Here is a 21,501-nt window from a genome sequence, read left to right as displayed (position 1 = left end):
GTTAAATGATTTCATGATCTGGATGTGGTGCTGACAGTGTATATAGAATTTCTCAAATCACTCCAGATTTTCCTGTAAGAAGGTCCAGGTTTATGACCCATGTAGCAATAAATATTCACAGAAATCCGGTCAAATATACTAAGTAAACTAACTGAAACAATAGAGAAAATTGTTTTTCTGTAATCTTTCCATTCGTCATCTTGTTAATTGTAACAATAAAACATTTTTAGATAGAAATTCCGAGTTTCATTATTGAGTTTCATTTTGCAATGAAAACTGCCATAGAATCCTTAAAGCCCATGAGACCATTCAGGATCTCTGTCTTTAACATTGGGTCTGGAAAATCCTCATGAATTTGATTGGTATTCACTTTACCTATGTAGTCGTCCAAGGAAAAGGATGGATTGACCCTATTAGGATCCAAAATTCGTGTTTCAGGGAAGCTGATTATTTTCATCCTGTGATTTAGATCATCAGAACTTTCATTTGTAAATTTGTCTAAATAAATTGATGGTTTAAAATATTTCCACGTTCCAAATGTACAGATTTTTTATTTCTCTAAAAATTGAAACAGACACCTGTTATCTCTGTACAGAGCCTTATTCCTCGTTATGCATATTAAAATGCATCTTCTAATACAGATTAATAGAAATAATAGATAATGTGTAGTTTTTAATTGAGATAGCTTAATGGATTTTTAATCTATTTGTAGAACAGGTAAGGGCTCTGGAAATTAGTTCATACTTTTCACAGCTTCCTCTGTTTGTCTGGGTTGTTAAGAAGGCAGACAATTTATATTTACTCTTATCTTGCATATGAAAAATGTGACTACTGTATTCCTGTTCCTGTTTTCTGACAAGATTGCTTGGTGTTTCTCCAATCACAGGTATTAGAAACATGGTGGCTGCTAGTTTTGCTCTCCCTTTTGCTCTTTGATCCTAGCTTTCTCGTGTTCTCTTTTTCTCTAACATTTCATTGTCATGATGAAGAAATTCTGTGAGTAAACATTTTATTCCAGTGAATACTTGCTTATACATTTATTTAAAAATTGAAGCTTTAGCTTGAGTATAGTTAATGAAACTCTATCCTCGTGCAACTATTGTTACAAAAAACACTTCATGCTCTTTTCTCCTAGCTTTGCTACTTAATTATGTTCTCCATGTATAATAAACTTTTTGTTACTGCTACTCTATTCAGGGATTTTTCATTATATATCCCTATGTGTGTTCCTATTCATCCTCTTTCTCTCAGACATAATATTAAAATACATTTGTGTTTATCTTCTCAAAATTGCTTCTTATGCAATTCAACCCCAACCAAAATTGTATCTCCTTTTATGTAATAGAATTCCTTATTTTCTGTATTTTATTAAGCTTACCAAGAGAATATTTTGATTCTTCTATCAGAAAAACTTGAAAGCTTTAAAATTTTTGAATGAACCAATTTTTTTTTCCTTCTAGTGAGAATACATATTCTTCTGTTAAAGCACATGAAAATGTGTATATTAAAATAGTAGCCAGATAAAAAAGGGAAGCTACACAGCATTATGTGAAATCAAAGCTCACTTTAAATGTTTTGTTCTATATTTTCTGACACATTTAGCTTAATTAGGACCATAGAACTTATCAGATAAGACAGACCAAATGTCTTTCTAGTCAGTTATTCTGTCTCAAGTAGAGACTAGCATCAGACCATGTCTTCACTGCTGCTAAATAGAATTCTGAGGGTGCCCGTTGACTCCTCGATTAGTTTATTCCCATTGACCCCTTCTGTGGAAATGGTGCCAAAGGTCGAATGAAAGTACATTGACTCCAGTAATTAATGTAGCAATTCAAGCTTCCAGGTAAGTATAGACAAGGCCTCAGATGATTCAGAAAAGAATATAAAAGATTTCCTGAACAGCGTATCTATAGGGCAAATTATCTCACATCAGGCAGTTAATCCTTTCCTGGAGCATCAGAATGTTTCTTCTACATTTTTGTCTTACTTAGCCAAGGATGATGGACTTGAGACATTTACATTGATCATTTATAGTTATCTGGTGCATGTATGGCCGAGGCAAATGGTTACTTCCTTTATAATCCCTTATGAGAATGAGCCTAGGTGAATGTGCTTACCACAGCTGTATGCAGTGGGGTCCTTTTTTGGCAGCTTGGAAAAATAGGGATTGTTACCCCTTTGCGGGTAGCAATTGGTAGCAGGAGGTGAGAAAGACGAAAGAAAGGAAAGGAAAGGAATCGTTTGACCCCAGGTTCTGATTGCGGGGCAGGGAAGGTCCAGTTTCTTCCAGATGTGCAGAAGTTAGGGCATTTATACCTTGGCCAGTCCCAAATAAGCTGTCTTTTACTTGGATCGGGCTGACAGAATCTACAGTTTCCACTCATGAAATCTGAAAAAACCCTGGTTTCCTTCATGACCTGCAATGGGTATTATACTGGTCACCACTTTTTCCAAAGGGACTGGAGAAAAAAATCTCTTTCTGACAGATTGTCCAAGAAGTGAGTTTTCACTTTTCCCCAGTGTAGGTTTGGGGTGGCGGAAGGAGGTTTAGGGTATATCTACACTACATGGCTTCGTCGACCGAGCCATCTAGATGAGCTTTGTAGACATAGCAAAATGAAGCGGTGATTTAAATAATCGCCGCTTCATTTACATCAAAATGGCTGCCACGCTGTTCCGATGAGCTGTTTGTCGGCTTAGCGCGGTAGTCTGGATGCTCTGCAGTCAACATCAAAAGCCTTTGTCGACCGTCCCGTTGTGCCTCGTGGGATGAGGTTTACCGGGACGGTCAACAAAGGCTTGTGATGTCGACTGCGGAGCGTCCAGACTACCGCACTGAGCCGACAAACAGCTCATCGGCACAGCACGGCAGCCATTTTGATGCAAATGAAGCGGCAGTTATTTAAATCGCCGCTTCATTTTACTATGTCTACAAAGCTCATCTACATGGCTCCGTCGACGGAACTATGTGGTATAGACATACCCTTAGGCTATGTCTACACTCACGGCTTCTTGCGCGAGTAATATGCAAATGAGGCTAAGCGTGGAATATCGCCGAGCCTCGTTTGCATACCTAATGAGCCACCATTTTTTTCAGAAGAGGCTCTTGCGCAAGAAAGAGCATCTACACTGCCCCTTCTTGCACAAGAAAAACCCTTATGCGCAATGCCGTTCTTCCTGTCAAGTAATAGGTGTAACGACATTGTGTAAGAGGGTTTTTCTTGTGCAAGAAGGGGCAGTGTAGATGCTGCTTCTTGCACAAGAGCCTCTTCTTAAAAAAATGGTATCTCATTAGGTAGGCAAATGAGGCTCGGCGATATTCCACGCTTATCCTCATTTGCATATTCATTGCGCAAGAAGCCGCAAGTGTAGACATAGCCTTAGAGTGTAATGTCATTATGGAAAGGACATGGTAATTAGATAAAAGAGTTTGGGAAAGGATTTAAAGGAAAGCATCCCTTAAGGGAGATGTGGAAAGGGTTTTCAGGAAGTCCTAAGTCCAATACAAGGCGGAGCCACCTTCCTTTTTTTCTGTATTTACACAATAGATATTTTAGATGAATAAAGTTGCCACCTAATTATACCACATACAGTGCCTTCTATCTTTCTTTGGTGTAATGGGACAACAACAATGTGGGAATGAGATGAGTTTATCTCTGAGGCTATGGCTACACTGCCTTTTTTTGCGGCACAGGATATACAAATCGTGTTCTCATTTCCATATCTTCTGATTCTTTTTGCAGAAGAGGTTTTGCCAATAAAAAGCCCCATGTAGGTGGGGCCATCGGTAGGGAAAAAAACCTTTTTTCACAAGATCCCTTATTCCTCAAAAGTCAAGGTTTACAGGAACTTGCGAAAAAGGGTTTTTTTTTTCCGATTAATGGTCCCGTCTACACAGGGCTTTTTATCGACAAAACCTCTTCTGCAAAAAGAATCGGAATAAGATATGCAAATGAGAACAATTTGAATATGCTTCCTCTTCCACAAAAAAAGGCAATGTAGCCGTAGCCTGAATGTGCCTGTGTTGTTTGTAGGTTTTTTTTCTTGATAGTGGGTTGGGTTGTCTCTAAGTGTGCTTAAGTCATGCAGCAATACAAAAACTGTAGATAACTAGCAGATAGACAGAAACAGTAAATTTAAAAAAATAAGCAGTGAACCAAAATCACTCCTTACACCTGCCTTCATGGACTGTCAATATAAAATTAATGTATCAAATTGACCATTCTATATGCAAATTAGGAATGTATTTATGTGTTCATAATGCACAAATCATATACTACACATCTACACTTTCATAATGGTCTCTCTGTACTACATAATGAATAATGAGAAAATTCTCAAGTTAGAATGTTGTATTAATGTTTTGGCAGTATGTAGAAAAAAAGTTAAATAAACTATGACAACATTTTGAAAAGCTTTATTTTTTCCTGTTTATGAGTTAATTATCAAAAAGTAAGTTGTCTCAAAATATTAAGATGGGAAACCATTTATGAAGTATATGTTCCATGAAACTGTAAACAGTTTTAAAAAATCATGTTTTCCCTTCTGCTTGTCAATTTTTATGTGTGTATTCTCTGTAATATTTGAATGTAATATGTTTGTCTTTTGGGGGAGGGATATTTTAATGTCTGGTTTGGTGATTGTATGAAATTCACTAAGGGGAGCTACATTTTTGCCCTGGGGCAAAGTTGGTAAGGATGTCAGAGTATTTATTAGTTACATCGTGTCAGGATAATTGTTAATTATATCTGCAGTGATGCAGTTAAGTGAAATAATTGTCAGAAGAAATGCCAGTTGATGGTCATCTTCACCTCTCTCCTTAGTGTATCTGGGCTGATTAAAAAAGGAATTAAGACTATTTCCGATTTCTCTTATGCGTTTGTTTATTGCTGACTTCTGCCAAGACTGCTACTAGTTTTGCACATGGTGCAGTAAAGACTTTTTTGAGAGAGAGGTTGCTAATCACAGCTGCATATGTAATAGAGCGAATCATAAAGCAGTACTTCGTGTTTCCCAAAAATGTATTACAGCTGAGATGAAATAATTTTGATTTTTTTAAAGATAATTTAATATTAGTCACTAGAAATTGTGTTACTCACCGTTGGAGGAAGATATTTAGCATATTCATATTTGTAAGTGATGTCTTCTGCTAACTAGATTGAGCTTTCAGTTGAGAATTGAATAACTTTGAAATAAATCTATGTAATGCTGCTATGGTTATGCCTTTTCTTGACTGACTTTTGTCCTGTACATGTTAACATTAATTTGTATTACATTTGTAGGGATGCCTCATTTGGAAACTGCACATACAATCTCAAAATCCTGGATTGCTTACAGGGAATAAAAAAGGTAATAACATTTACTGTAAATTGCAATGATTCTTTTAAAAAATTAAACTGAAATCGGATGGATTTTTTTTTTGTAAATTTGCCAAGAAAAAGTCATCTCTTGCCACAAAATTCGAAAGAGTGAGGACTTCTTTCAAATGCTGAGAGTAGGAGAAAGTGTTAAACTATTAATTTATTATTTAACCACCACTTGAGTTTTACATACTTCTGAAGGTCAGTAGATGTGTATAAACTTGTATATACTCCAAACCTCTTCTGTGTTGAAATGTTTCTGTAACAAGTTAGTGGCTCAAATTAAAAATTAGTACAAAGGAATAACTTAAACTAGTACTTATTGAGAAAACAAACTAAGATTTCATTAAAATTTCATCTAACTGGTATTTCACAAACAGTAGCTTTATCACAGCACTTATGAATAACAGTGAGAAAATTAACAATGCTTAATCAATTTTTATTACTAGTTTTATTCTCATTATAACCCGTACTAAATAAAATTCTTGGCCCACTGACTTTTATGATCTGAAATAGCTTTCCAGCCTTTCCAAAACTGTTGAAAAAGAAAAAGAGTAATGCAATTACTATAACTTGCTTTGCTTGTATTGAACCATTCCCTTCATGCAGCAATTTGACTAGTCTTGAGTATTTCTTCATTTTCAATTTATGGTTTTCAAATTGGATTTTCACTTTATGATTTTTGTGTCAAACTTATCAAGAAAACTAGCTTAAAAAATTTATATGTATATTTGTTAGTCTCCTAAGTGGTGTTTCTGATGGCAGCAAAATAAATAGTTCTGATTTTGAAAGCAGTACTTCTTTGCTTCCTCCACCTTCACTTCAGTTTGGCCAAAAATTGCATTGCTGTTTGGGTCTTTCTTGTGATATTCATGTAACATTGCCTGAAACTATACTGGGTATACTGAATCCACCTAATGTACCTTAGAGACAAAGCTAGGTACTTTGTAGTATTGTATTAGGCATTCATTATACAGTTTTCAATGGGACTGGTGCAGCTGACGAAATAAGTACTTTCTAGAAAACATATGACAAGATGCCAACATTAAAAATAAAAACAAAATTGTCAGGGTCCCTAAATTCAGGAAATTGTCTTAAAAATGGAAATTACAAATATATATTTATGGGGAGTTACCTTCTGGTTTTTGGACTGATAGGGTACACTAAGCTTTACTTTACAAGCCTGAGGGGAACGAGTTTTGTTATTAAATGCAACCTGAGATTCTTGTCTATTCACGTGACTCTGATAGGTGGGGTTTTAAGAAACACACCAGCTACGAGATTTTAATTAGTAACATTATACTACAAGATAGATGAACAGAATTTGGCCCTATCTCATCATTGACATCAGTAGAATCACTTGCTTCGGTGATGAGAGTAGGATTTGTCTTAACTTTTATATTAGTCACCAGTAGAAATATGCAATCTTAATTGTTCTGCAAGGGTATTGAAGCTAAATTGTTTCTTTAAAATAAACCAAAAGACAACAACTTCTTAGCTGAATATTTTTGAACTCCTTACATTGGTTTGAGAGGTCCTGCCAGTGAATAAGGCACAAGCACTAGGAAATCTCGCTGAGAGATCTGGGAGATGTCTAGAAAGAGCTGTTGTAGGAACGTACAATAGTGCACATGAAATGAATGTGTGTTCATCAGCAAGGATAGGGATCACAATTTTTGTTTGTTCCATGATAGTGGTCATTACTGAAGTTCTAACCCACTGACCTGCAAAGCCAAAAACATTTTAAATTGAAATCTCCTCTAAATCTAAAGCAAAATTCTTGGCCTGCTTTATTAATTTGGAAGAAACTATTTTTTTCTGCCTTTAAAAGTTTATGCTTGGCATTGTAGAATTACACAATGGATTTTTCACCTATTGCAGAAACTAGTTTAAATGTTCCTTAATCCCAAAGCACATTTTGTATAATGTACATTAATCAGAAGATGGATGTATCTAGTTCAATGGTATAAATACATATGCTAACATGCTGCAGAAGTCTACTTCATTTATTCCCCAAAGACAGTTAATGCCACGTCTTTCTTCATTCACAAGACGTTATAGACTTAATTATTATCAGCCAGGGTATGTCTACACTTGCACCCTAGTTCGAACAATGGATGCAAATGCAGGCTTTTGAAATAGTCAATGAAGTGGGGATTTAAATATCCCGCGCTTCATTACCATGATCTCGCCGGTGAGCTAGTTCGAATCACAGGTGATTAGAACCAGGAAGTGCGTGCTGGGACGTGTTAGTTCGAACCAAACCCCTTGGTTTGTACTAACGTTACTCTTCCCCAAAAAATGAGGACTAGGGTGCAAGTGTAGACATACCCCCAGAATAAAAAAAAAAAGTTTATGCAAAATTGGAAGACTCCTACAGTGCTTCACAAAATATATATTCCACCAAAAAAAAGTTGGAAAACATATAGATGCATAATTAACAATTAGAATTAGAGAATACCAAAATACAGGTTGCACACACAAACATAGCCCTTTTGCCCATTTGCATAAACAGTATGATCTTTAATTATGTACTCTCATATTATTTCTGAAGTATAATATATATGTATACATTTTTCACTTACCTTAGGGCACATCTTCACTCACTGAGCTGGAGATCAATATTCTGGCATTCAGTTTAGCAGGTGTAGTGTCAAGCCCATAAGCGGGGGGGGGGGCAAAGGTGCAAAAGCACCTCACTATGGTCCTCCAAGTAAGCATGCTCCAGCCAACCAGGAGAAGGCAGGAGCAGTGTGCTGCCCAACCCTCCCTTGTTCATGCTCTGACTAGCCAGGCGAAGGCTGAGGCTGATTTCCTTGCTTTGGGGCCCCTAGGGGGTGCATTCACACCCTTGCAGTCGACATTTCCAGAAAAAAGTACCCCACAATGAAATTCCTGCATATAGGCCTGAATATAGACCCATAAATTGAACACTAAGGGCAACTCTGGCCAGCATTTGTACTCTTTGCAGTTGTGAGGAGTAAGGGAGGCCAGGCCGACAGGAGCATTTGTTCCTGTCGGTCTCCTGCAGTGGAGATGGCGCCAAGCTTGTCTTAATGTAAGCCAGTTCCAACGAGGTATTCTATGTAGCTGGAGGAATATTCCCTAAGCCAGGGGTGGGGAAAAGGGCCTTTGTGAGCTGGATCTGTCCCACTAAGTGGGTTGATCTGGCCCGCAGAGGTCATGCTGCTCTCTTGCCCTCAGGCCAATTAGGGCCTAGGGACTGGGGAGCACATGGCACTTAGAGTCAAACCTGGCAGTTGACTGGCGGGGGAATCTGCTGCTCAGCTGGCGGGTGACTCTAGACACAGAGCTTCCTTGCAGGGTGGGAGCAGACTTTGCGAGCTTCCCCTGCCCCCAGGCCCTGATTCACCTGGGAGCAGGGAGGAACGCGCAAAGTCTTCTCCCAATACCAGGCAGTGGGTGCTTCGAGGGAAATTCCAGCTGTTCAGAACAGCTGGCAGTTCTCTGGAGGGGGATGGGGGCAAAGACTTCACGCACTCCCCAACCCGCAGACCAGTTGGGCTCTGTGAGTGTGGAAGCACAGAAACGTCCTGGCCCCACCCCTTCCATCCGAGGATCTGCCACTTCCACCTGAGGGGCCATTCCAAAAATTTCTGAAGTGGCCCCTAGTCAAAAAATTATTGCCTACTCTTACCTTAAGCCAACCTACAAGGTCTTGTATAGACCTGGCCTTATACTACATTTTCTACTCTGTATGTCAGACAGACTCCATAAGTCATTTATTCCAAAAAATGTTGAAGGAAGATATCTTGTTCTCATTCATTGTGCACCTTACACACACTATATAAAATACATAACACTATATAAAATAATAAGTAGTTAAAAATATTCAATTTTATTATTTGAGAAGAAGTAGAGTCTGCTAATGTAATCAAAGGCTCCCTTGAAGAAGGACTTCCCAGACAACAAACCAGAATAGATAGCCATGTTTGAATAGTCACCTGATTTTAAATAAGTAATGTATGATGTCTTAACATTTTATTGTAACTTTGCCTTAGAAAAAAGTGACTGTACAATAATTTATGTATAAGGGGATAAAATGAAGGTGGCAGTGGCATCTTTATGTTAACGTTCTGAGTTTTCTAATCTTCTCAAACACGTAAGCTTCAGGGTTCTCTTAGTATACACTTTTGGCTTTTCGACATTTTAAACATAGGCAGGTTTGCTTTTGTTGATTTTCAAATATGCTACAAAATACGAAGACCTGACAATGTGCTATTATGATCAGTCTCTTATGTAAGAAACTATTTTTGTTGTTGTTGTTGTTGTTTTTAGGCCTTTCAGCATGGATTTTTTGATTTTAAGACATTTGATGTGGATGAGTATGAACACTATGAGGTTTGTATACTTAATATTTCATTCTTAATTCTAGCTTTGCTCAAAGTATGTTAGATTTGCACGTACAGTGGCATATGCTTTGAATTAGAATGCAGGTCTAAATAGAAATCAGCTGTAGTATTAGACTTGGGATTTTATTTTTGCATTTCTCCCAAGATATGCCATAGCCTCATTTGTATATGTTTTGTGCAAAAAGGCTACAGTATAGACATAGTCTCTGTATTTTCAAAAATAATTCATGTAGCTATCAGAAAGGCATTGGTGTCCCTTTTTAAGTACAGGCAGTCCCCGGGTTACGTACCAGATAGGGACTGTAGGTTTGTTCTTAAGTTGAATTTGTATGCAAGTCAGAACTGGTACATATTGTACCCCAGGTATCCACGATTCAGCCGCTGCTGAAACTGACCAGCGGCTGACTACAGGAAGCCCGAAGCAGAGCTGCTTTGCCCCGGGCTTCCTGGAATCAGCCGCTGATCAGTTTCAGCAGCAGCTGACTTGGGGACACCTGGGGTAGAGCAGCTGGGGTGCTGCCAGGTTGGTCCCCGCAGCACTGTTGAAACTGACCAGCAGCGGCTGAATCGGACACGCCTGGGGCAGAGCAGCTTGGAGTGCTGCTGGGTTGGTCTGGTAGCGCCGACCCTTGGTGCGGCGGGACCAACCCAGCAACACCCCAGCTGCTCTTGGGGACGCCTGGGGCAGAGCAGCTGGGGTAGAGCAGCTGGGGTGCTGCTCTTGGGGACGCCTGGGGCCGACCCTCGGCATTGCGGGGACCAACCCGGCAGCACCCCAGCTGCTCTACTCCAGGTGTCCCCAAGTCAGCTGCTGCTGAAACTGATCAGCGGCTGATTCCAGGAAGCCCAGGGCAGAGCAGCTCTGCCTCGGGCTTCCTGTAGTCAGCCGCTGGTCAGTTTCAGCAGCGAATGACTTGGGGATGCCTGGGGCAGAGCAGCTGGGGTGCTGCTGGGTTGGTCCAGTAGCGCCGCACCTCGGTGCTGTGGGACCAACACGGCAGCCCCCCAGCTGCTCTACCCCAGGCGTCCTGATTCAGCTGCTGCTGAAACTGACCAGTGGCGAGAAAAGCCTGGTCTGCTGGGGGGGAGGGGGCACACTAGCTGCCCCCCCCCCCCCCCCAGCAGACCAGGGAGACGTGGGCAGCGGGACCGCCGAGACGCGCCACGGTTCCGCCGCCTGCGTCCTCTGCGGCTTTGTTCCGCGTCTCCCTGGTCTGCTGGGGGGGCTCCCCCATCAGACTAGGGAGACGCGGAGCGGCTTTTCTCGCCGCGGAGGACGCGGGCGGCGGGACCGCGGCGCGTCTTGGCGGTCCCGCCACCTGCGTCCTCTGCGGTGAGAAAAGTCTGGTCTGCTGGGCAGGGGGGCGCCCCCAGCAGACCAGGGAGACGCAGAGCAACTTTTCTCGCCGCGGAGGACACGGGCTGCGGGACTGCGGCGCGTCTGGGCGGTCCCGCCGCCCGTGTCCTCCACGGCGAGAAAAGCCCCATTCGTAAGTAGGGATCCGACATAAGTCGGATCCACGTAACCCGGGGACTGCCTGTATATTGGTGCAGTGGCTTAGGCTTATATTAAATACATCATAAGATTTGTAGCAGTGCTGACCTTAAAAAAGCTTTGACTCCATTAAAATGCTGTTTTATTTATTTGATATAAGATGACAGTATATGAATTAAGATCCCTCTAAAGTATGAGAGACTGTAGGAAATAGGCAAGAAGAATGGTCATTGAGAAGGCAAGTGAGCTCTTAGTATGCAAGGAGTGAAATCATAGACAAACCTTAAACTCTGTATTGAACATTCAATATACACCAAATTGAGTTTTCCCATTCCTCTTGCCATCTAGCTGTTTCCACAGCTTTAAAAATCTTTGAAAGAGGGTTTTCAGTATAGTTGTGTGCTATCACATATAGGGCACATCTAGACTGTGTTTTACTTTCAAAAGAAGATATGCAAATTTGGCAGAATTTGCATATCTTCTTCCAGTTGCTTTTTCAAAAGAGTTTTTTTGAAAAAGCAAGCAGTCTAGATACAGTTCTTTTTTTTTAAAAAAAAAACCTTTTTTTCAAAAGAACCTTCTTCCTCAAAAATTGAGGTTTACAGTTCCTTTGGAAAAAAGGGGGGGTTCTAGAAAGAACTGCTCCTAGACTGCTTGCTTTTTCAGGAAAAAAAAAACTCTTTCAAAAAAGCGATCGGAAGAAGATATACAAATTCGCACTGAATTTGCGTATCTTCTTTCGAAAGTAAAATGTAGTCTAGACATGTCCATAGAGTGAACCAAATTTGTTCTCCACAACAGCCTATGTTGCATTGCTTAGCATTTTTTGTTTTAGTTACTATAGTTTATGTTGAACAAGTAATCAGGCTGGATTTTTAAATTCTGTTTACTCTTTGTATACTGTAGTAAAATACTTGTTCTAAAAAAACTGAAAGATGGTTGATTGAAAAAGGAAGGTTCTTTGGAATGTGTACAGCACATGCCTGGTCATGTTTCTCTAGGAGAGTATGTACTTAGTAGTTTAAACTAGCAATCTGTGTACTAAGTGTTCCATTATTTGTTAAATGTTTACATTTGAGATAATTCACTCTTGAATGAGAATGTGGAATGTGATATTTAAAGGAACATTGGTATCTCGAATTAATTATCTATTTAAAGAAATGAGAATCTGGGTGTCTCTTCAGTTTCTTTTCTTGAATTCTCTCAGGTTTGCCCATTTAAAAAGTATGTGTGTTTTCCTTTCTCCAGTTCTCCCAAACTCTCTCATAACTTCACTTACTTATATATTTTTATTTCTCGTTTAAACTTTGAGTATACACGCAAAGTAACCTACTCTGTTATTTATTCAGTTCAGATACTTCCAGTATGGGAAGCTAAAATGTAAACATTTTTTGTATTTTTTGACACGGTCATAAATGTGATGACTTTTAGTTTAGATTGGTGAATTTTTTAAGAATAACTTTGAATAGACAGATATGCAAGAATAAAAGCCATAGAAAACAATTCTCCTTCATTGTCCTACACAGGTCTCAGATTATAGATTATTTCCCCTTTTCATTGAACAAAATTGAAAATACTAAATTTATAGTAGTATCTTAGATTCTTATCAACTATCTCCAGTTGTGTCAGCTATACATTTGTTCAAGTAGATTAAAAATCGAGGTGTGGATCATGCCCTTTTTAAGTACAAAGCATTCATTATTCATGAAAACTGCTGACAACATTGAGTTAGTCCCCCCCTTCTAAAGTGAAAAACATTCTTATATAAAATTCTAGTTAATCTACCGAAGTTACAGCTATTTGTATAAATTTGCTTATGTTTCTGCTTTTTGCCAATTGAGTCAGACCACCAATCCTTAATTCCTATTTACTTCAGCATAAATTTTGCTTGTGGAAAGACCATGGAATCAGTTGTAATGGAGTGGCCCACCAAATAGTTTACAAATCACCTACCATAATGGACATAATCAGAATTTTTTCACGTGGCAGGTTATGTGGATTGGAGAGCTGGACCACTGAATACAGCATCTACTGTATGTACAGGCAGTCCCCGGGTTACGTACAAGATAGGGACTGTAGGTTTGTTCTTAAGTTGAATCTGTATGTAAGTCGGAACTGGCGTCCAGATTCAGCCGCTGCTGAAACTGATCAGTTTCAACAGCGGCTGAATCTGGACACCAGTTCTGACTTACATACAGATTCAACTTAAGAACTCCAGGCATCCCCAAGTCAGCTGCTGCTGAAACTGATCAGCGGCTGATTCCAGGAAGCCCGGGGCAGGGGCTTCCTGTAGTCAGCCACTGGTCAGTTTCAGCAGCGGCTGACTTGGGGACGCCTGGGGCAGAGCAGCTGGGGAGCTGCTGGGTTGGTCCAGAAGCGCCACCGCTCCTCGGCGCTACTGGACCAACCCAGCAGCACCCAAGCTGCTCTGCCCCAGGCGTCCTGATTCAGCCGCTGCTGAAACTGACCAGCAGTGGCTGAATCAGGACACCTGGGGCAGAGCAATTGGGGTGCTGCCCGGTTGGTCCAGTAGCGCCAGAGCGGCGCTACGGGACCAACTGGCAGCGCCCCAGCTGCTGTACCACAGGTGTCCGGAGCAAAGCCGCGGAGCACGGGGGCAGCGGGACGGCCCAGACGCGCTGTGGCTGTCCTGCTGCCCTCGGGCTCCGTGGCTTTGCTCTGCTTTGCTCCCCGTCCCCCTGGTCTGCAGACCGGGGGGACGGGGAGCAAAGCAGAGCAAAGCCACGGAGCCCGAGGGCAGCAGGACAGCCACGGCACGTCTGGGCCGTCCCGCTGCCCCCGTGCTCCGCGGCTTTGCTCCGGACACCTGTGGTACAGCAGCTGGGGCGCTGCCAGTTGGGGGTGGGGGGGGGCAAAGCAGAGCCAAGCCACGGAGCACGCGGCCAGCTGACAACCCAGACGCTTCTGGGCTGTCAGCTGACCGCACATTCCGCGGCTTGGCTCTGCTTTGCCCGTCCCCGTCCCCCTGGTCTGCAGACCAGGGAGGCGGGGGGGGGGGGCAAAGCAGAGCCAAGCCGTGGAGCACGTGGGCAGTGGACAGCCCTGTCCGCTGCCCGCGTGTTCCCCCGCTTTGCTTCCTCTCCCTGGTCTGCTGGAGACCAGGGAGAGGAAGGGCCCCGTTCGTAACTGCGGATCCGACATTAGTCGGATCCGCGTAACTCGGGGACTGCCTGTAAATTACATAAAAATTGACATACAAAATACAAATACAGTGGCACTACATAAAATGTCACAGGTAGAGCAACTACATTGTCAAACTAGGAATGATCCCACCTGTAATTTTTTTAAGATATCTGAGAGATTTTGAGCACAGTTATGTATGTGCAAGATGCTTTCAGCTTTGGCAGGTTGTATGAGCAATAGAAGAATTCCAGGCTTATAGATTACTTGTGAAGCTTGAGTGTAAAAATGAGAAACAAAAATGTTTTGTTTGTTAGAGGAACAGATAATCTTGTGATTTCTTTTAAAGAAAACCCTCTTTCAAATGTTAATATACTTTTATTGATTCATATTTGGGGGGGGGGGGTTACTGACCCATCAGAGCTATGCCAGTGCATGGATCACAACTTTCAAAGGGACGAAACTAAATTATTTTAAGACCTATTTGTCTTGATTTTGTTTCCTATTCATTTCTTTTTTGCCAGTATTCATGATGTGGCAGATTTCCATAGCCTTTAATAATGCATAAAATACAATTGGCATTTGCCAGCACCTGTTGTATTTCATAAGTATAAATACAGAGGAAAGCCTGAACTTTTAAGCAGAAATGTCTTAGATCAGGCGCAGAAAAGTTTGCCCATTTGAAGATCTCTCCAAAGCAAGCTTTTCTAAGATTACCTTTACTATATTGTAAACTAACTTCATGCATGTCTGATTTTTCCCATTTTCTGAGCTAAATTATTATGTCTGAAATGTTTTGCTCACGTGATTGCTATAGAGGGATACAGTTTAAGTTTAAAAGTATTAAAATGAGATTTTAAACAGCTATGAGTGAATTTTAAAATGTTTTTCCTTTCTTCTCTCCTAAAATGCTCATTAGCGAGTAGAAAATGGTGACTTCAACTGGATTGTTCCAGGAAAATTTTTAGCGTTTAGTGGACCCCACCCAAAAACTAAAATTGAAAATGGTATGTTTTTCTTGTCAATCATATGTCAAAACAGTGTATTTATTTTTCACTTTTATAATCCTGCTATTTCTGAGTATAATTAGTCTTTATTTCCAGTCTTTGATATATTTGGGAAGACAGTGTATAAAGGTTACAGTATATTTTTTAAAAATTATTGATTCCAATAGGTGGAATGGAAAGTTGGTGGGATTTTGGCTTTCTTGTTTTTTTTTAATTTTGTTTTGGCAATTTGGATAGAACTATATATAGATTTTTTACATCAGATGACTTAATTTCATTCAGTCATGATTAGAAGAGATGTAGGGAATTCACTTAGCAAGTGGCTCAGAATTTAAGTGCCACCATACTTTTCTTCGGAAACTGACAGCTGATCTCTCTTCTGTGTAGAATTAAAGGTGAACTACAAAGTGGGAAATGAAGCAAAGAGATTTTTTTTATGTTGTATAAAAAATGCCCTAAAGGATTTTTAACAATGCTGTTTTTACATTAGAAATTCAGGTATTGCCAACTGAAGATTCTGTATGTGGTAGGGAAACTAGTAGGTTTTATATCTTTAGATAGAGCAAGAAAGTGAAGCCTGAGTGAAGAAGGCAAGAGATTGTTATTCATGCTACTTAAAGGGGCAGAATCAGATAGAAATCTAAATTAGTTTTTAAAACTTTGGTTACAAGTAGATTTTTTTTGTTACACTGACCTCAAATTTCTGTGTGGTTTTAATAGTTACACTTTCTAATTTTTAATGTCGTGTTCATCTTCTGTGTTTAATGGTAAACATGCATACAGATTTAAAGGGAAACCAACTAGCTGTACAGAGAAACTGCAAAGGATGGATGAATGTATTGAGTACGTGAAAAATGCTAACTTTTTAGTTACAGCCTTTACCTGCAGTAGGCAAAACACTTTCACAGATGTGACTTATAAATTGTTCTTTTAAAGCACATATTTAAGTAAAATACTGGAGTGGCGGGATGATCCAGCTGGAAACCAGTGTGCCAGATGAGCCCTCAGGATGACTGTGTCTGGCCACTAAAGTATCCATTTTTCCCTTCAAAATTGATGTCCTCAGCCCAGCAGGACTTTACGTGTATGGTGCATGCAAGGTCACACTGCATGGACACCCTTTTATAAATTAAAATTGCATTCTCTGCACATTGCCTTGGATACACTGAACATCCAAAGTCACATCTCACGGAGGACACTATTTTGTTTATGTACCTTGCCTGTGGAGATGCTACACTGCTGTGAATGAAGCCCACAGTACTGAAAAGACTGGACCATTGTGTGAAGTCTAAACAATTTAGAAGGTCTGAGCAGCCACATAGCAAAGCCATTCCCAAGTTACTGTGTCCTTGCTGCTGCTGCAGTCACTTGCATATCGCCAGTATTTAAGGGAGTATATCTTGTAATTCTTTGTGTTGCAGTAAGCTGAGCCATTCTTTAACTTTTTCCCAATGAATTGTAGAAGATCTTGTCTGTCTTCTGTACATACAAAGCATACTGTGATAATGCAATGAAGGACTATAGTTGCTTGAGTAAATTAATGTGCATTCTCACTGCAAAGTGGGTGAGTTCTTCGAGTGATTGCAGACGTGTATTATACTGTAGATATGTGTGCACCTCATGCACAGTTGTCAGGGAACATTATCCCTTAGCAATATCCACTGAGGTGGCACAAACATTTTCCACCATCACATGCCACTGTATGTAGGTATAAAAATATGGAGTTGCGGTTAACCCACTTCTGTTCCTTCTTACCACTGTGAACATTGTTAGAGTACTTCTGGTCTTGCTGTCACAAGCTTTTCCTATTGTAGTTTTAGATAATTTATTTATTCTCTTAATAGTCAGTTAAGTTAGAATATAGTTAGTGGTAGTGATAGGCTTCAGTTTTACATCCTTTTGGGCCCAGATTTGAATCTCTGTACTGATACCAGAGCCATGCCTCGTGCTATGTGGTTTATATCTTGCCAGTTGTGCCAGGCTGATGCCAAACAGCAACCTGTACTCCAGTTACCTAAAATGTTTGGGGGAGTCCCACATCACAGACAAATAAAGGATTTATGTCCCACTCTTTTTTTTAAGAGATAGAGAGCAGCCAGATGTCTCTTCATGAAGTTGGCACCCTAACCTCCATTAGAGCCCTCCAGTTCAGAGCATACTCCAAATGCTACACATTTCAGTCTGGAGCACACAGCCTTAGAGGCATTTGGCATCTCATTCATGTATCTCTGGTACCAAAGAGAACCAGACTTGGTACCCTATTCAGAAAGAGCATCAGTACCAAGATCTTATAGAGGCACTGGGAGAGAGACTGAGTGGAGGCATTCCCCAAAGTATTCCTCATTTGTAAAAGGGAAGGGGGGATTTGTCAACTCTCGGACCTGCTCTGAGTCCATCGAGGCTGACCCCTTACATTCCTGTGTAAAAAATTTCAAATTCATGACCTGGTTCTGATACCAATAATGCCAGAGGCATAGGCAGCCACTAGAGAATTGCTCTGCTTTTTGGAACAGGTGTCCCTGGCAGTTTCAGCTGATACCAGTGACTGTGATTCTTACACCAGCTCTGTAAGAGCATGAAATATTCTACATTTCAGGCATGTAAAAGGAAGAACAGTTCAGGGGCAAAACACCATTAATATCCCCAGTACTGCCATCCTCAGGCTTGGCTTATCCCCTGTGCACATGTGTTCTGTTCAACTGTTATCGTAGGACTTAGTCATTTCTTATGACTCAGAAGCGCAGGATCACTGTGTCCCATACAAGCCGGATGCATACCCTCCATCAGAGCCTTGAGGTTCATGTATCTTACAGTTGTCCCAGCAGTGAGCACATCTCAAGGGACAATGACCTGTGCAAGCATGGGCCCTAATATCATGTCAGAGGTCTTTCTGAACACCATGGAGCAGTGTTTCTTAAACTGTGTCCCCTCCTCCCCCTCCGATTTTTTTTTTTCTTTTTGCTCAACAAAAAATCCTTGGTGCTCCTCATAAAAAAAATTGTTTGGTGTTCCTCGGACTTAAAAAGGTTAAGAAACACTGCCATGGAGTCTCTCCCTTTACTCAGACTTCCTTTCACCCAGCGGAGTGGAGTTCAACAGGGGTGCATTGAAGTGGTCAGCACCACAGGCAACATTTTCTGATATGATACCATGCAACTGGAAGTTGCTCAGACAGCTCCTCCACCTCCGGAGACAGATCAGGCCAAACCTTGCTTTGGTATCCTGGTGCATCATCTTCTTTACTACCAAATGATCTTATAAAGATGGTGAGTGATTCACCACCCCCACTGAAAGACAGCAGGGTTCACCAGAACTATGTCTTTAGTGTTAGATATTCAAGGGAAGAGGTTTGCAAGAAATGCTACAATCTAGTGAACATACTAGCTTCGATGGCCATGTCCTGATTTGCACTTTCGATTACTGAAGCAATTGGTAGGAGGGAGAAGGGCATCAAGTGTTCACACCAAAGAGACTGACTTGTTTCACTATAAATTTTATTCAATGAGAGGGCTGTAACTAACAATTGTTAACCAGCAAACTCCTCTGAGTTGATAGGACTGCTCTCTGGGAGAACATAATGAATTTTAAAGATAGGCTACTGGAAGATTCCAAGCAGGATTTCAGTGTTGTGGTGGAAGAGACCTAGGTGATGGCCACAACTGCTTGAGTCATCAGACTGGTCATCAGACTCAGCAGTTCAATTCAGTATGTCTGCCATATTTACGAATTCATGACTGCAGTCTACTGATCTCCCTCCTGAAATATGACAGGCCATTCAAGATCCCTTCCTCTTTTCAGAAAAGATGGACAATCAGGTACATAGTCAAAAGGATTCCAGAGCAGCCCTGAAGTTGCTTGGAATCTATGTGCCAGCGGCAAAGAGGACCCACTGCAAGAAAAGGGCAGAAATTATTGGAAACAACCAACTCCTCACTCCTCCTCTGTGGCAGCTGATTCTTCTTGATCAGCAGTCCATTCTGAAAACATTTTTGATGGGTTAGACTGGGGCAATAAAACAATTTCTACAGGTCCATCTGTTCCTTCCATATGTTTTCCCAACCTCTATCCCATTTCCTCCAGGCTGTTCATGGACACTATCAAAAAACAGTTCTTCAGCAGGAGGTTCAGTCTTCTCTTCTAGCAGTACAGGCAGTCCCCAGGTTACGTACAAGATAGGGACTGTAGGTTTGTTCTTAAGTTGAATTTGTATGTAAGTCGGAACTGGTACATATTGTAGGGAAAACTCTAGCCAAACATTTCTCCAGGGCTCAGTTTTATTCTCCCACACCTCACTTCCCTCAGTCCTTTATTCTCAAGCTGAGGTGTCTGCCGAGAAAAGCTGCTCCGCATCTCCCTGGTCTGCTAGGGGGAAGCAGCTAATGCGGGGTTGCCTCACCCCGTTTGTAAGTAGGGATCCGATGTAAGTCGGATCCATGTAACCCGGGGACTGCCTGTAGTTATAGAGGATGTTCCTATGTTTCTCAGGAGAAAAATTTCCCCTTTTCCAAAGCAAAAGACGGGTTCAGATCTATTTTAGCTCTAAGAGTTAAAGATATATCTGAGGAAAATAAAATTCCACATAACTACCCTAGTTTCCATTATGCCTTTCTTAGAAAAGGGGGGCTAGTTTACTACCCTCAGACAAGTCACACTTTTTTAAAATAATCAAACATAAACAGCAAATGTGTCTCTTCTTTTAAAGATCCCCTGAACATAACATTTTTCTCAGGTTTCATCTGATGGAGAGCAACTTTCCTTCCTCTCTGCACATTTTAATGCAGATGATCTGAGGTACTTAATTGCTAATGAAGACACAGTACATCAAAGACATGAAAGAATATTTTATTTGAGATATTTGCCTGCGAGAGAGCCAACTAGGAACCTTCTCCAAGACTGTCTTTAAAAAGATCCAGGTTCGTCTGCCCTCTGCGCCTTCCCTGCCAGAGTGAGGAATATAGCAAACTGTGTACTTTCCCCTGGCTTCCTGATGAAGGAGAACAGCCAGCAAATTAAAGGGGAACAGCCAGCAATGTCCCCATACAAATCGGGGGAGTGGAGTTTCAGTCCTTCCTACCGGGTTCTGGGAGGATGGGAGGCTCAGGGCTGGGGCAGTCCCAGATGGGTAAGGGCACTCCCAGCCAGCCCCTTTCACCTGCCTAGTGATTCTGTCTCTTTTCTGTATGGCTTTGAGAGGCAGTCCCATTCCAGACATATCCCATTTTCCTGGAACCACCACTACCTTGGTTTAAGTTGTAAGAGGAACCTGCACACCGAATTTGGTGGTCCTAGCTCTTACTGTTTAGGAGGAATTCTTGAACAAACACACAGACGCACCAACAGATAAACTCTCTCAAACACATAGTAGATTTTCTCCATCCCCACCTTTACCTACCCATATGAGGAATTCTGTCTCCACTTGGCACAGTTCAGCTTAGTGCATAGACGAAATTGGTAAATAACTAAGGTCAAGAAAAAAAAAAGATCTGACCTTTTCTTAACAAAAGATGCTATTTTCTCCACATGAGTTACCCTCTCTTAACCTAAAATAAACAATTGAAAGTTCAGTTTGGCTAGATCTACTATTCACAGAAATAGTGAGAAGTAAACAGAAAACCAATCGAAAATGAACACATTTGTGATAAACCTAATGTGCTAGCATAATAGCAGGATATTTTCTACTGTGGCTTCTTAGGAATGTTTCTGATAACATAATTATAGCAGGTTGGACTCACCACTGCAGAACCTCCTGCTGGTTAGTCTGGGAATTGGCTCAGTCACTTGAGTGCACCACATTCTGGTCAGTGTCTTGTGCATTATTACTCTGCTTTCCTGTCTCCCCTCTACTGGCTCTGCGCCTGCATTGCTCCTTTGAATTGTGACAGCCTCTTCAGAAAAATGCCCACCAGTCCATTCTCCCCACTTTTGGTGGGGATCGGCAGTCCTCAGACTTGCACCTACCTCAGCAGCCAACCACATCTCAAAGTCTAGCCCTTCACCTGAGAGGCAAGCTGCGCAAACTGCCATAACCATGCTCCCTGGTGGCAAGAGGTAGTGCAACAGGAGTGCTCCAGGCTCACCAACTACTCTGGGTTCTGACCCAGGGATCCTCTAGCAACAGCCTTGTC

General features: G+C 41.2%; 1 protein-coding gene across 2 annotated transcripts in view; it reads left to right on the top strand.

Moving 5' to 3' along the window:
* The window catches only part of CDC14A (cell division cycle 14A), a 129,120-nt gene that overhangs the window by 63,433 nt on the left and 44,186 nt on the right, over nt 1-21,501 (top strand). For both annotated transcript variants that reach the window (XM_014571900.3, XM_014571899.3), the window contains exons 6-8: nt 5,283-5,349; nt 9,660-9,722; nt 15,289-15,376. In XM_014571900.3, the coding sequence (XP_014427386.2) occupies nt 5,283-5,349; nt 9,660-9,722; nt 15,289-15,376 (218 nt within the window). The remainder of the gene's footprint in view (nt 1-5,282; nt 5,350-9,659; nt 9,723-15,288; nt 15,377-21,501) is intronic.

Source organism: Pelodiscus sinensis, chromosome 9 (genome assembly GCF_049634645.1).
Source record: "Pelodiscus sinensis isolate JC-2024 chromosome 9, ASM4963464v1, whole genome shotgun sequence".
Lineage (NCBI taxonomy): Eukaryota > Metazoa > Chordata > Testudines > Trionychidae > Pelodiscus > Pelodiscus sinensis.
This window is presented reverse-complemented; position numbering and strand designations above follow the sequence as displayed.